This window comes from Leucoraja erinacea, chromosome 11 (assembly GCF_028641065.1).
Source record: "Leucoraja erinacea ecotype New England chromosome 11, Leri_hhj_1, whole genome shotgun sequence".
NCBI classification, from domain to species: Eukaryota; Metazoa; Chordata; class Chondrichthyes; order Rajiformes; family Rajidae; genus Leucoraja; species Leucoraja erinaceus.
The window spans coordinates 47,446,105-47,462,079 of record NC_073387.1 but is presented as its reverse complement, the minus strand read 5'-3'; the positions used below and the strand labels follow the sequence as shown (position 1 = coordinate 47,462,079).

General features: G+C 41.4%; 1 protein-coding gene across 1 annotated transcript in view; it reads right to left on the bottom strand.

The window, feature by feature from the left end:
• Positions 1-4,058: 4,058 nt before the first annotated feature.
• Positions 4,059-15,975, bottom strand: part of LOC129701769 (rho GTPase-activating protein 26-like) — a 140,573-nt gene continuing 128,656 nt past the window's right edge. Inside the window, 2 exon segments of the mRNA XM_055643194.1 lie at positions 4,059-5,574; positions 11,241-11,332. Of these exon segments, the coding sequence (XP_055499169.1) occupies positions 5,486-5,574; positions 11,241-11,332 (181 nt within the window). The 3' untranslated portion in view covers positions 4,059-5,485.

Sequence of the window (15,975 nt, the reverse complement as noted above, 5' to 3'; positions counted from 1 at the left end):
TAGGCAACGTTTCGGGCCGAAACCCTTCTTCAGATAAGAAATGTGCTTTATCATTCCTTGTTACCTTATTCTGCATTTTCTATCTCTACCATTTGTGCTTGCAGTGTCTTGCTCCTATTGTGTATTATTCTTTTATTAAATTAATTCTGGCCTCAATATCATGAGTACCTCATGTAGAATTAATTATCTATTAGGGAAAGCAGACTTTTTTTAATAAACCTTTCTCCATTATTGCTGGTTGCTCCAGGCAGGTGTTGAAAGAGCAGTTGTTATTAGTGATATAAGCCCAACGGTAAGAATGCCTGAAGTGATACTGGTAATGCCATATGATATTGTTTAATGTTCCTTTTGTGGTAGAGCATATGGGCAGCAACAATAATCTGGAGGCCAAGGTCATGAATATCGAGCCAGTGAACCAACAGCATCCAGCTTTAATTTCCTTGCATATATCCATCAATCTCTCTTTCTGATACCTGCTATCAGGCATTGAAACCGAACAATACAGCACAGAAACAGGCCCTTAGACTCATAGTTCCCGTGCCAAATATGATGCCAAGGTAAGCTAATCTCGGCGGCCTACACATGATCCGTATCCCTGCATTCCCCACAGATCCATTTCCCATCTAACAGCCTCTTAAACGCCACTATCGTATCTGCCTCTACCACCAGTCCTGACATTGCATTCCAGGCACCCATCACTCTCTATGTGAAACACATGTCCTGCACATTCCCTTTCAATGTTCCCTGATACTTGACAATTCCACCCTGGGAGAAAAGTTCTGACTAGTCCAGTGAGATCTCGAGCATCCATCAATAAAGCCCATCACATGGACCCAACCCATACGTGGCCTTGGATGACAGTAATTCATCTGTTAGCACGTGCAGCATAAGACTGGAATTGTGCCATCAGGTGATATACAGGCCTATCTGCCCCTTGATAGGATTCTCATAACTGATGTACCAGGAAGCAAAGCAGAATTTTCAATTACATTTTTAAACATTATGTAAACTGTTAGGTAAATATTGAATATGCATATTTGCTTAGACAATATACAGTAGGTGCAGGAGTAGGCCATTCGGCCCCTGGAGCAAGCACCACCATTCAATGTGATCATGGCTGAGCATCCACAATCAGTACCCCGTTCCTGCCTTCTCCCCATATCCCCTGACCCCGCTAGCTTTAAGAGATCTGTCTAGCACTCTTGAAAGCATCCAGAGAACCAGCCTCAACCATTTTGAAGAATTTATTAAAAGCTAGAGTAGGCTATGTGTACTGCCTCTCAGTATGGTTATAGCTCATCCTGTACATCAACACTTCAAGGAATTACATTACAGATACAATTTTTTTTCCTAAGTTGGAAATCAAATCATAGTTTAGATCTCGCAACAACGCACAAGATTTTTTTCAGCTGTACCCTTTAATACAAACCTGAAATTCACATTTTGCAACATCTAAAATGTGGCATATCCGTTCCTTCCAGAAACGCTACCTGATGCTTTGTTCCTCCAGCATCTTTGTCTTTCCAGCATCATGGTAAAGTTGCACTAACTCACCCACAAAGACTGAATGTTGCTGTGTGTTAGCTTGCTCATGCCCTTTCCCAATTAAACACACACTGATTTTCAAATTATTTTCAAATTCCTCAACTTTTTTAAGAGCCACAATCTGTACGAGCTTTCCAAATCTCCACCGTAGAGCTTCTGAGCTCATGTTCATAGGTTATAGGAGCAGAATTAGGCCATTCAGCTCATCAAGTCTACTCCATTCAAACACGTCTGATCTACAGTATCTTTCCCTCTCAACCCCATTCTCCTGCTTTCTTCCTAGAACCCCTGACATATGTACAAATCAAAAATCTATCAATCATATAGGATTCATACTTCTGGATCTCCTTTTTAAAAAGCACTAAAAACACAGCTCTATTTTACTGTCTCCTTGCATCTTCATAACAAGAGTATGGGAGCAAAGAGGTCCACCTGCAGTTGTACAGGGCCCTAGTGGGACCACATCTGTAGTATTGTGTACAGTTTTGCCCTCCAAATTTGAGGAAGGACATTCTTGCTATTGAGCGATTGCAGAGTAGGTTCACAAGGTTAATTCCCGGGATGACAGGACTGTCTTATGCTGAGAGAATGGAGCGTCTGGGCTTGTATACTCTGGAATTTAGGACAAGAGGGGATCATGTTGAAACATATAAGATTATTAAGGGTTTGGAAATGCTAGAGGCATGAAACATGTTCCCGATGTTGGGGGAGTCCAGAACCAGGGGTCACAGTTTAAGAATAAGGGGTAAGCCATTTAGAATGGAGATGAGGAAACACTTTTTCACACAGAGTTTTGAGTCTGTGGAATTCTCTGCCTCAGAGGGCGGTGATGGCCGGTTCCCAGGATACTTTCAAGAGAGAGTTAGATAGACCTCTTAAAGATAGCGGAGTCAGGGGATATGGGGGGAAGGCAGGAACAGGGTTCTGATTGTGAATGATCAGCCATGTTCACATTGAATGGCGGTGCTGGCTCGAAAAAGCTACAACTCGCATACCATCTGAACAGATCCACGGACGATGCGATCTCCCAGGTTCTGCACACCGCTCTCTCTCATCTTGACAGCCAGAAGGGGGGCTATGTGAGGATGCTGTTCATAGACTACAGCTCAACACGATAGTCCCCCCCCCCGTGTGTGTCTGGGTCCTGGATTTTCTCTCCACCAGGCCCCAGGTAGTCAAGATGGGAGGAAATACATCAAAGACCCTCACCCTGAGCACAGGATCGCCCCAGGGTTGTGCCCCCTATTGTACTCCCTGTACACACATGACTGTGTGACCAGGTTCTGCTCCAACTGGATAATCAAGTTTGCTGATGACACTGTGGTGGTGGGCCTGATCTCAGACAACGACGAGAAGGCCTACCGGGAGGAGGTGGCTGATCTGGCACTCTGGTGTCAGGACAACAGCCTCCTCTTGAATATCGAAACAACTAAGGAGCTGATCGTGGACTTTAGGAGGGCACATCATCCGAGGACGTACACTCCATTGAAGATAAATGGGGATTCTGTGGATAGGATGAGCTGTTTTAAATACCTGTGAGTCCACATCTCAGAGGATCTGACATGGACATCACACACTGCAGCACTCGTGAGTAAGGTAAGGCAGCGCCTTTACCACCTCAGGCAATTGAGGAAATTCAGAGTGTCTCTGAGGATCCTCCAGTGCTTCTACTCAGTGGCTGTGGAAAGCAACTTGTCCAGAAATATCACGATTTGGTTTGGGAATTGCTCTGCCCAGGACAAGAAGGCTCTGCAGAGAGTAGTGCGTTCAACCGAATGCACTATGGGAACTACACTCGCTCCCCCTGCAGGAACTATACATCAGAAGGTGCAACTCCAGAGCCAACAAGATCATGGGAGACCACTTCCACCCCAGCAACGGACTGTTCCAGCTGCTACGGTCAGGCAAACGCCTCCGTTGCCATGCTGTGCGAACGGAGAGGATGAGAAGGAGTTTCTTCCCAGAGGCCATTAGGACTGTAAACTCCTATCTCACCAGGGACTAACTTTACTGAACCATTTTACTGTTGTGTGGTGTCTTTTTAAAATTGCTGTTTTTTCCTTTTACTTCCCTCCCTCCCACAAATATGTAACATGTGATTATGCAATTCTGTTCCATTCTGTTTGTAGTTTGTTTGTTTGTTTTTTTGCAACATTCGCGAGCATTGCCACTTTTCATTTCACTGCACATCTCGTATGTGTACGTGACGAATAAACATGACTTGACTTGAAGGGCCGAATGGCCTACCTGCACCTATTGTCTTTCTTAATTTTTTCCAAACTTGATGTTTTCATCTGTTACTGGTGCTATATATATATATATATATATATATATATATATATGTATATATATATATCAAACTTTTTTTTTAAAGAGCAAGGATTTCAATGTTTTAAAAAATGTAATGAGTAATGCTACTTAAATGACTGAGTAAACATGGACTCTGTACTGCTCCCGTGATCAGGAACATTGAATCCTCTTCCGCTGTATAAATCAAACTCTAATTATCACGTACCAAAAAACATTTTTATTGGCATCTGATAATAATATATTTTAAAACAAATTGTTAAGAGATGAACTACCAGGCTGCAATTTGTTACAGTCAATAATATAGATGGATATCAACCATTGCCCCCAAAGTATTTCATTATCACAATCCACTAGCTTCAACAGCCTTAGTAGTTTAACTTAGAAGCAATGAATGACGTTTAAAAAATTAAAATATAAAGGCAAAGCCACTTCTTAAAACACAATAACCATTCTAGATTTAAATTTTAAAAAGTCAAACTTTGTTTTACTGGATACAAGTATTTTGTTTGTTTCAAAGCAAATAACTTCCAACCAGCAGCTGATAATCTGGTGTCCCCTGAAAACATTAAATATGCAAGATGAATAGATAAGCAGAAGCTTGTTTCAACACACACAGTCAAACCAAGGCAGCAGGTTTTGCCTTTCAACAATTGTTCGTAGAAACCTTTGGTACAACTTGCATTTGAACTTTGGAATACATTAAATGTTCTATAATACATATTTTTGTTAAGTTTGAAATTCTAAGTTTCAAGGTGATCGAAATCAAAAGGTGAATTGTTGAAAGTACATTTGTGTTCAACGATCAGGTCTGAGGAGTTTTCACCTTTTCAAATCAAAATATTAGCTGCTGAAGGAAATGTAGTGGTTATTGCAGGTGTGACCTGCTACCTTCGCAAAGCATTTTATTCAACAGTGAAATGGCAAGGTCGTTAGAAATGTCTTCCACCTGCTTTCTCATTGTCAATTTTAAGAAACACTTCTATTCAAACCTGCACGCTTATGCCTAAAATCCATTTCTTCCTTTACATCGTGGAAAGCATTCAATTTTATGTCACGTTTTTTAAATACCAAATTACTGTTTATTTTGATAAATATAGAGGTAATTATTAAGATTTTGTTTTTAAATGGACAATAACATCTTCATTATAAAATGTGACCATTAATGTCACCATTGTCAAGTCCCTTCTGTGTTGCAACATTTCAATTGTATAATCCATACTTTAGGTGGAAGAAATGGCAAAATTAGGGATAATACACTTCCCCTAATTTAAAAAAAACCCCATATCATATAATACATACATCATACAGATATTTGCAACAGTTAAGTAGAATGAATATCAACACTTTATACATTCTACTACCTACCACAGATAAAATAAAACATAATTTCAGAAACGTAAGAGTTTGAATTAAAAACAAAATCCTTAAGAAGTAATTACAGGCTCTGGTTTGATAAATTAATGGTACATCATATCCATACAGGACATTAAAATCTTGAGTTGAAATTCATCTCCGGTTCTTATAATGTCCTCCAATAGAATAAAATGCTAAAAAACAAAATAATGTTCATATCTTCATTGTTTGTCATGGATACCATGTAATTCTCAGCAACAAAGTTGCATGCTTTTGGCTATAGAAACTCAATGTAATTTTCTGGAATTAGTCCGATCTTCCCATCCAAAGTCCCTTCAAGCCAACCAGGTTCCCTAGATGAGTAAACTGAAAAATGCACATCAGTTATTAAAGAAGCAGAAATGCTTTGTTAGGTCAACAGCATAACCAAACAAACATAGAAACATAGAAAATAGGTGCAGGAGTAGGCCATTCGGCCCCTCGAGCCTGTACCGCCATTCAATATGATCATGCCTGATCATCCAACTCAGTATCCTGTACCTGCCTTCTCTCCATACCCCCTGATCCCTTTAGCCACAAGGGCCACATCTAACCCTCTTAAATATAGCCAATGAACTGGCCTCAACTACATTCTGTGGCAGAGAATTCCAGAGATTCACCACTCTCTGTGTAAAAAATGTTTTTCTCATCACGGTCCTAAAAGATTTCCCCCTTATCCTTAAACTGTGACCCCTTGTTCTGGACTTCCCCAACATCTGGAACAATCTTCCCGCATCTAGCCTGTCCAACCCCTTAAGAATTTTGTAAGTTTCTATAAGATCCCCCCTCAATCTTCTAAATTCTAGCGAGTACAAGCCGAGTCTATCCAGTCTTTCTTCATATGAAAGTCCTGACACCCCATGAATCAGTCTGGTGAACCTTCTCTGTACTCCCTCTATGGCAAGAATGTCCTTTCTCAGATTAGGAGACCAAAACTGTATGCAATACTCCTGGTGTGGTCTCACCAAGACCCTGTACAACTGCAGTAGAATCTCCCTGCTCCTATACTGAAATCCTTTTGCTATGAATGCTAACATACCATTCGCTTTCTAACCTTTTTATAATGATTATCGGCTTCAATAAAATAAAATGTACCACGTTTGCAATAGCAGTGAAGCATATAGTTTCTCCTCATTTGGACCCACAAATTTGGACACAATTTGGACTGGATCGACTAGAAATTCAATTGCATATCTCTGTTTTTCAGCATTGTGCAACTGAAAAGTGTTACCCACTAGCCTTGTCCCCAGAGTAGAGCATTGCTGCGTCTTTGAGTCCAGAGAGCATGAAGTGATTTCCTTTAAAGCATTTCAGAACTTGACCACATTGACCAAGGGCCCAAATATGACACTGCACTCTTGGGAATAATATGGTTTCATTAGCAGCCTAAGCTGGATATGGCAAGTGAGGTTACTAAATAACGTGCCCAAATCCTTGGCAATCATCTGATGCATCAACACGGAATCCCCCAAATCTGTAATCATACACGCAATCACACACACACACACACACACTCACACACCTCCTTTCCCGAAGGGCACAACAGAACCTCTAAGCATTTCTGCATGCTGCAAGATGAATCATTTGATTATTCATTCACATTACTATCTCATTAAATCATCTTTAATACCTCCCATTACAATTACAATACCTTTCCTATATTCCGGTAACTGTCTTACCTTCTTACGGAAGCAGCTATAGCTACACATTGAGGCCCAACAAATTGCCTTCCAGCTGTAAATGCTACAATGGGCCAGGTCAGCAAGTTCTTCCCATTATAAAAAAGTACTGGAAACATTTTGGCTGCCAGCTAAACTACTTTATTGGATTAACTGGCTTGTCTATTGGTAATAATATACAGTGCCCTCATAATGTTTGGGACAAAGACTCATCATTTATTTTTTTGCCTCCGTACTCCACAATTTGAGGTTTGTAATAGAAAAAAAAATCACATGTGGTTAAAGTGGACATTGTCAGATTTAATAAAGGCCATTTTTATACATTTTGGTTTCACCATGTAGAAATTGCAGCTATGTTTATACATAGTCCCCCCATTTCAGGGCACCATAATGTTTGGGACACATGGCTTGTAATTGCTCAGGTATGTTTAAATGCCTCCTTGATGCAGGTATAAGAGAGCTCTCAGCACCCGGCCTTTCCTTCAGTCTTTCCATCACCTTTGGAAACTGTTATTGCTGTTTATCAACATGAGGACTAAAGTGGTGCCAATGAAAGTCAAAGAAGCCATTATGAGACTGAGAAACAAGAATAAAACTGTTAGAAGCATCAGCCAAACCTTAGGCTTACCAACATCAACTGTTTGGAACATCATTAAGAAGAAAGAGAGCACTGGTGAGATTACTAATCACAAAGGGTCTGGCAGGCCAAGAAAAACCTCCACAGCTGATGACAGAAGAATTCTCTCTATAATAAAGAAAAATCCCCAAACACTTGTCCAACAGATCAGAAACACACTTCAGGAGTCAGGTGTGGATTTGTCAATGACCACTGCCGGAAAGAAGACTTCATGAATAGAAATACAGAGGCTACGCTGCAAGGTGCAAACCACTGGTTAGCTGCAAAAATAGGATGGCCAGATTACAGTTTGCCAAGAAGTACTTAAAAGAGCAACCACAGCTCTGGAAAAAGGTCTTGAGGACAGATGAGATGAAGACCAACATATCACAGTGAATGGCAAGAGCAAAGTATGGAGGAGAGAAGGAACTACCCAAGATCCAAAGCATAGCACTTCATCTGTGAAACACGGTGGTGGGGGTGTTATGGTCTGGGCATGTATGGCTGCTGAAGGTACTGGCTCATGGGCCTTTTTCCAGAGCAGCAATAAGCTGCAGAACTTTTTCCAGAGCAGTCATCCAATAAAATCCAAGGGATTTTTACGGTGACTGCCAGTCATATTAGTGTCGCCAAAAGATTTTGAACATTTCAAAATCCAGTGGCGACAAAAAACAATGTTGCGACACGTGAAAAAACATTGCGCGTCAATACGTCATCACGCCGTGCCACCGCCGCATCGCGCTGCGATTTTTTCGGTGACCTGATACGCCAGTCAATGATGCCGGCAGTCGCCAAGTGGGACAGGCCCTTCACTTATCTTTATTGATGATACAACTGCTGATGGCTGTAGCATAATTAATTCTGAAGTGTATAGACTCATCCTATCTGCTCAAGTTCAAACAAATGCCTCAAAACTCATTGGCCGGCGGTTCATTCTACAACAAGACAATGATCCCAAACATACTGCTAAAGCAACAAAGGAATTTTTCAAAGCTAAAAAATGGTCAATTCTTGAGTGGCCAAGTCAATCACCCGATCGGAACCCAATTGAGCATGCCTTGTATATGCTGAAGAGAAAACTGAAGGAGACTAGCCCCAAAAACAAGCATAAGCTAAAGATGGCTGCAATACAGACCTGGCAGAGCATCACCAGAGAAGACACCCAGCAACTGGTGATGTCCATGAATCACAGATATCAAGCAGTCCTTGCATGCAAGGATATGCAACAAAATACTAAACATGACTACTTTCATTAATATGACTCTGCTGTGTCCCAAACATTATGGTGCCCTGAAATGGAGGGACTAAACATAGAAACATAGAAATTAGGTGCAGGAGTAGGCCATTCAGCCCTTCGAGCCTGCACCGCCATTCAATATGATCATGACTGATCATCCAACTCAGTATCCCGTACCTGCATTCTCTCCATACCCTCTGATCCCCTTGGCCACAAGGGCCACATGTATAAACACTGCTGTCATTTCTACATGGTGAAACCAAAATGTATAAAAATGGCCTTTATTAAAATCTGACAATGTGCACTTTAACCACATGTGATTTTTTCTATTACAAATCTGAAATTGTGGGGTACAGAGGCAAATAAATAAAGGATGGGTCTTTGTCCCAAACATTATAGAGGGCAATGTAAACAGATTTGTCATTTAAAATTTAAAATAACATTTAAAAATGTAAAAACTCAGCAAACTCAATTAATTCAAAAACAGTATTTTAAATGGCAACAGTTTTTAGTTTAGTTTAAAGATACAGGATAGAAACTCGCCCTTCAGCCCACCGAGTCCTTGCCGACCAGCGATCCCCGTTACACTAGCACACATTGCACATCGTGGACAATTTATGATTTTTACCAAAGCCAATTAACGTACAAACCTGTACGTCTTTGGAATGTGGGAGGAAACCAGAGCACCCAGGGAAAACCCACGTGGTCGCAGGGAGAATATACAAACTCCGTACTGGCATGGGGGCACAGCATGTAGAGTTGCTGCCTTACAGCGCCAGAGACCCGGGTTCGATCCTGACCACGGGTAATGTCTGAATGGAGTTTGGAAATTCTCCGTGACCGCGAGGGTTTTCTCTGGCCGTACAAGGATCGGTGTGGACCCGGTGGGATGAAGGGCCTGTTTCAGCGCTGAATCTTTAAACTAAACTAGGCACCCATAGTCAGCATCAAATCCGGGCCCTGCAAGGCGGCAACCCTACCACTGCGTTGCCTTCTATATTGAATTTGAAGAAGGGTCCCAACCCAAAACGTTGTCTGTCCATTCCCCCCCCTGATGCTGCCAGATCCGCTGAGTTTTTACAGCACTTTGTGCTTTGATTAGGATTCCAGAACCTGCAATCTATTGTGTCCCTCGATCACATCATACTCACCCTGCATCCAGTCTGCTCATTAAAATAAACAGGATAACTGTAACTGCACCCATCTAACCTAGTGCATGTTTTATGAGCAGAATTAAAAATTCCACAAAGAATCTAATGGCAATGTGTAATCAAAAAAACGCAGTGGTAGAAGTTTAGAATTCCCTGTCTGTGCACGCACGTGCAGAAATCCTGAAACCACTCACACTTAGCAGGGAAGTAGTGGCACTTCTCAGAAATATTGAGGTGAAAGTGTTTAAAGCCCTGTTTATGTTTTCATTTCCTAAATCAAACTTAATTATCTTCCACATCAACATCTTGGTGACACCAGCTGTAAAACAGCATTGTTTTCCCACTCGCTATGAAACAGTCTACAACATCTGTTAATGATGTTATATCCAACAGCAATTTTCATGGTAAATTAGGAGATGGCCGGGACAAAATATTTCTTCTATTTCATCATACTCATGTAGCCTATCCCAGCCGTTAGGGAGTGCAAGGCCTAAGGTTGGAAATCAATTAGAAGCTTTTCCATTGTTGAAAAACAATATAATCTAGAACAAAATACATGCGTGCAAAATTCCTGTTCAATGACATTCAATTTCTTTGTACATTTAAAATGTTACTTTTGCATCTTCATATTTCCTCTGTTTTATGCCAGTTTGTCCGATTCTACTTGATTTAGAGTGCTCTACTAGAAATATGCAGAAACTCAACTACAAAGAAATATTCAGCTAAAATGTAGTAAACATTCTTTTTCTGGTAAAGACTAAATGGCCTGTCCCACGAGCATGCGACCTGCATGCGGCAAGCGCGACCAAACCGGAAGCGGGGGTCGCACGGAGGTTGAGTGATCCCCGTACAGGGCCAGTCCCACCAGCATGCGACTGCATGTGGCGAGTGCGACCAAACCGGAAGCGGGGACCGCGCGGAGGTCGAGTGAGTGACGTGAAGTTTGAGCGAAGTCCGCGGGAAGTTCACGTGTGACTTATGGTGTCGAGACGCTGCGCACGCCCGTAGAGGCGGTGCGTACGGTGCAGAGGCGGCTGCGGGCCGGCAGGCCGTTGCCACGCAGAATTTTTGAACACAGTCAGTTTTTCGGAGCCCCGCGCGATGTCGGGACACAACTCCATACGGCTCCGGCGATCGAAGTAGGACCAGCCCCCTGAGGCCGTACGGCCCAAGCGACCACGTTAGGTCGCGCTTGCTGCATGGAGTCGCATGCTCGTGGGACAGACCCTTTACTGCTCTTAAAACAGCTGTGTTCAAGAAATTTGAATAAATAACCGGAGCTTAATTTCAGTAGAGTTGACTTCACTCACCGTTCTCAAAGATGGTTCCAGCACTAAAGGATAGTTCCGAATCATGTTCCGCCTTACATGCGTACAGGGCTCTCGCTTTGCGATTTTGTGTACTGTAAAATAATAATGGTAGCAGTATTATTATAAAATATCATTCTAATTGTAACCTGCTGAATTACCAGCCAACCATGTTCACTCTGATCCATTCCAATATCAGCATAGCCAGTAATGACTGGAAATCAACATTTCCCCCAGAAGATGTTAGGTCTCCTTTAATCGTGATGAATGTACTTCCATTGTGTTGTTGGGCTGGATCGTGCTGAAGTGCTCATTGTCCATGATCAAACTTGGAGCATGCACTTCCTGCTTATACACTCAATGCCCTAACTAGCCAAGGCAACTATCCCTTATGCCTTCCGAAGCACTTATCTACTTGTGCTGCAATATTTGTGGAACTCTGGGCTTCTACTCCAAGGCCCTCTGTTCATTAAGGCTCCTTTTGACCCTATTATTCATGTTATGTGTCTTAGCTTCATTAGTAATTCCAAAATGTATCATCTCACATTTATCAGGATTTAACCTTTTTGCCATTTCTCAGTTCAGTTCACCTACACGTTGTTATCACTTTGTGGCCTAAGACTACTCTCCATACTATCCATGACTCTTCCAATGTTTGTGCCATCTGCAAATTTGCCAATCGTGCCTCCTACATCCATTTTGTCACATACAATGTATATGGCCCCAGCACCAACCCTTTACGGACAATATTAATAACAGGCATCCAAACACTAAAACCACCTCAGTCTCTCATTGCCAAGCCAATTTTGGATCCCGTTTGCCAAATTGTCCTGGAGTCAATGACCGCTAAATTATTTGGATCAAACTCTCATGCAGGACCTTGTCAAAGGCCCTACTGAAATCCGGTAAACTACATCTACTGCTTTGTCTGCATTGATACACTTGGTTCCTTCAAAAAGTTCAATCAGATTGGGCAGCACAGTAGCACAGTAGAGTTGCTGCCTTACAGACCCAGGTTCGATCCTGACCGTGGGTGGTGTCTGTATGAGTATGTACATTCTCCCTGTGACCGCGTGGGTTTTCTGCGGCATCTCCAGGTTCCTCCCACACTCCAAAAACGTACAGGTATGTAGGTTAAAAGGCTTGGTATAAACTTAAATTGTCCCAAATGTGTACAGAATAGTGCTAAAAGTGCCGGGATCGCTGGTCGGTGCAGACTTGGTGGGCCGAAGGGCCTGTTTCCACGCAGTTTAGTATCTCTAAGCTAAACTAAACATATTGATCAGAGAGGGTCATGTGGGTCATGTAATGCCGTGTGTACTCTCTCTGATTATCCCCTTTTGTTCCAAGTGATCATTAATCCTTCCCCTCAGAATTTTCTCAATAACTTGGGAGGCAAAGTAGCACAGCGGTAGAGTTGCTGCTTTACAGCACCAGAGACCCGGGTTCGATCCTGTCTAAGGGTGCTGTCTGTACATTCTCCCCTTGACCGCGTGGGTTTTTTCCAGTGTGTGTTTTCTCCTCTCATATTCGAAAGACGTATAGGTTTATAGTTTAATTGGCTTTTGTAAATTATCCCCAGTATGCAGGATAGAACTAGTGTATGGTGATTGCTGGTCGGTGTGCACTTGGTGGGCCGAAGGGCCTGTTTCCACGCTGTATCTCGAAACTAAACTAAACTTCCCAATAACCTCATATTATACATATGACACTATTTGTAAAATGATGAAATATCTTTCCACTAGCTATACAAAGTCTATACCCAATCTGCATGAACAAGAGAAATTAGCCACTAGCATCTTCATCATGGCTCATAAAACATTTACCAGCTGCTCCGACACTAAACACAATTAACAAAAGCATTCAACTTTGTCACAGTGCATTACCATCATCCGAGCACTATGTTATTTTATATAAATAATTAATTGGTTCTTCTCTCTATTAAAATGTGGTCTAAGTTCTAGGTATTGATGGGCAATTATGTGGGGATAAAATAGCTGCTTATAATTGAACAGGAAGGAATAATTACAAGAAAATATTATTAGACATTTACTTTTTTAATATTCTGAACTGTTCTTGCTTCAAGAGTTTATAATTTTACATGTTTCTAGTCTTCATTCACTTCAATAGCCTGTTCAGTCAATGGGTGTGGTTAGGCTGAATTTTAAAGTTTATTTTCCTCAGCAGCTTTGTGTGTGAAACATGGTCTAACATGGCTCACATCCGATGCTTCAGTTATATCCTTAGGATCATCATTACTGAGAGAGCATCTTCATCTAATAAATTCAAATTGCTGAATTCAAATTGATTAAGTCCATTCTCACTCCATAGATCAGCAGCTAACAAAGGCGGCCACACAATGACTTTGAAATCTTGGAAAATATATTTACAAGCCATTACCTGTAGGCGATGTAAAGGTTTAGGGAGTTGGGAAGTAAGTAATATGTTAGATACACTTCTCCAATAAGCAGAGTATTTATGTGGTTTCCTAGTTAAGTTGCTTTCCCAGACTAAAGCCTAGGTTTTATGGAGTAGTATTTGACAGTAGCGAGGACTTTCAATATCTCCACCAGGCAAGAAACTTAACTAGGCTATCAACATAAATACTGCACTTCCTCTTGATGAAAATTGCCATTACTAGATAGTTGTTGAACAAATATTAATCTTTAAACAGGTTACTTGCCTCGTCCAAGGTGCTACAGCAGCTCACTGTGCAAGGGCAATATCCTGAGAATGAAATGTTTGAATAACTATAACCATCTTCCTTTGTTCATGGCATGACTCCAGGTAATGGAGAGTCTTGTGACCTTCAGTTTTACTATGGCCCCTAATCTCAGATTCAACCCAGCATATAGGTCATTACTTGCTAGCTTTTATTTATAACTCGGATTGAGGTACAAAGTAAAGTGCTAATGACTCTTACCACCACTCCTGGTGCCTGAATATTTCTTTAGTTTAAGATCTGTTTCAAGATCAACCCTTATGATGACTCAAAGTTTCAACATTTAAAGATTACGGAAAGAAGGCAGGAGAATGTGGTAGAGAGGGAAAGATAGATCAGCCATGATTGAATGTTGGGCTCAATGGGCCAAATGGCCTAATTCTGCTCCTATAACATGAACTTATTTCCTTGCAAGTTGTGAAATGTCCTAGTCAGTTAATATGTCCTTATATGTAAAAATACCTTGATTGGTATTGACCAATAGACATTATTTCATATCGGGTTTTACAGAGAGAAGGCTTCTTTTACCTTAATTTATCTAAACAAGAAACGTGGAACATTGTTATTACAATATAATGTTGCAAGAAATATTCTTATGGCATACCATCAAAATCAAAGCTCCAGGTGACAAACATGCACCAAAATTATTATTATTATTTCCTTTTGAAGGATCGGCTTTTTTTCAGCACTCCCACCTCTGAAACAGAACGTACCGAGTTCAAATTCAGAGTCCAAAACCTGACCTAACATGTTGCTGCTGTGATAAAGGAACGTTACGCATTTACAGTTGCCATATTAATCCCAGGCTTCATCTGCTTATTCGCGTAGACTGAAAAATTCTGAAGGGATCAGGAAACTAGTCTGCAGCCTTGGTAAAAAAAACAAAACAATTCTGCTGCCTTGATCAATATTTCTTTAATATTTTATTTTGGCAAGTGTTCAGAACAAAAGTTATATACAGCTTTAAGTAACTCAATCTTCCATACATAACTTTGTAAAGAAGAGTTCAAATGGTACGCCAGAAAAGGGATTTTAAAATTGAATTAATTCATGAAACATGAACTTTTTCCAAAAGATAATCCTTCAGAAGAATATTGCTTAAAAACTGCAAAAAGCGTTATGCGTCTGTCTAAATGCAAGCTCTTGTGATGTTGGCTGCTTTCCATTCCCATTGAGAATAGAGTTCACAGTGAGTTCTATGAGTTCAGACTTTATCCACTCAAAGTATATTATTTTTATTCTTAAATCGAGGAATTTCTGAATTCTGCAAATGGAATAACATGGTCTGAAAATCAGACTGCAGCATCGAGGCTCCCGAGGTTGAAGACCCCGCCGGCCAATGAAAGACCCCGTGAACGGGCTGATTCAAGCCCCACGATTCGGGGCGGATGAGGCTGCTGTTGCTGGAGTTTGGAGTCGGTCACCAACCAAGTCAGCTCCAGATTACATATATATATTTATTGCTCATTATTCTATGTTCGCTCTTCTGGGGAGATGCTAACTGCATTTCGTTGTCTCTGTACTGTACACTGCACAATGACAATAAAGTTTGAATCTGAAAAATCTGAATCTGAGATGTTACCGTCCACAGGGCTCATGGCCAAAGCCTCGTGTGTGAGCGCATGCGTGCGCGGCCGCCAAGAAATTGTGTCCCCCGCATGTTTTGATAGCGAGTTCCGTGCCCGAGTACGGGAGCACCTCAAGGCTGTGTGCTCAGCCCCCTGCTGTACACACTCCATACTCATGACTGTGTAGCTGGACACAGTGTGAACTCCATCTTCAAGTTTGCTGACAACACCACCATTGTTGGCTGAATTACAGATCGTGATGAGTCAGAGTATAGAAGTGAGATCGACCGATTGATCAAATGGTGCCAGCACAACAATCTGGCTCTCAATATCAGTAAAACCAATGAACTGATTGTGAACTTTGGAATAGGAAGGATGACGACCCACAGTCCTGTTTATATCAACAGATATGGAGAGTCAAAAACTTCAAATTCCTGGGAGTGCATAT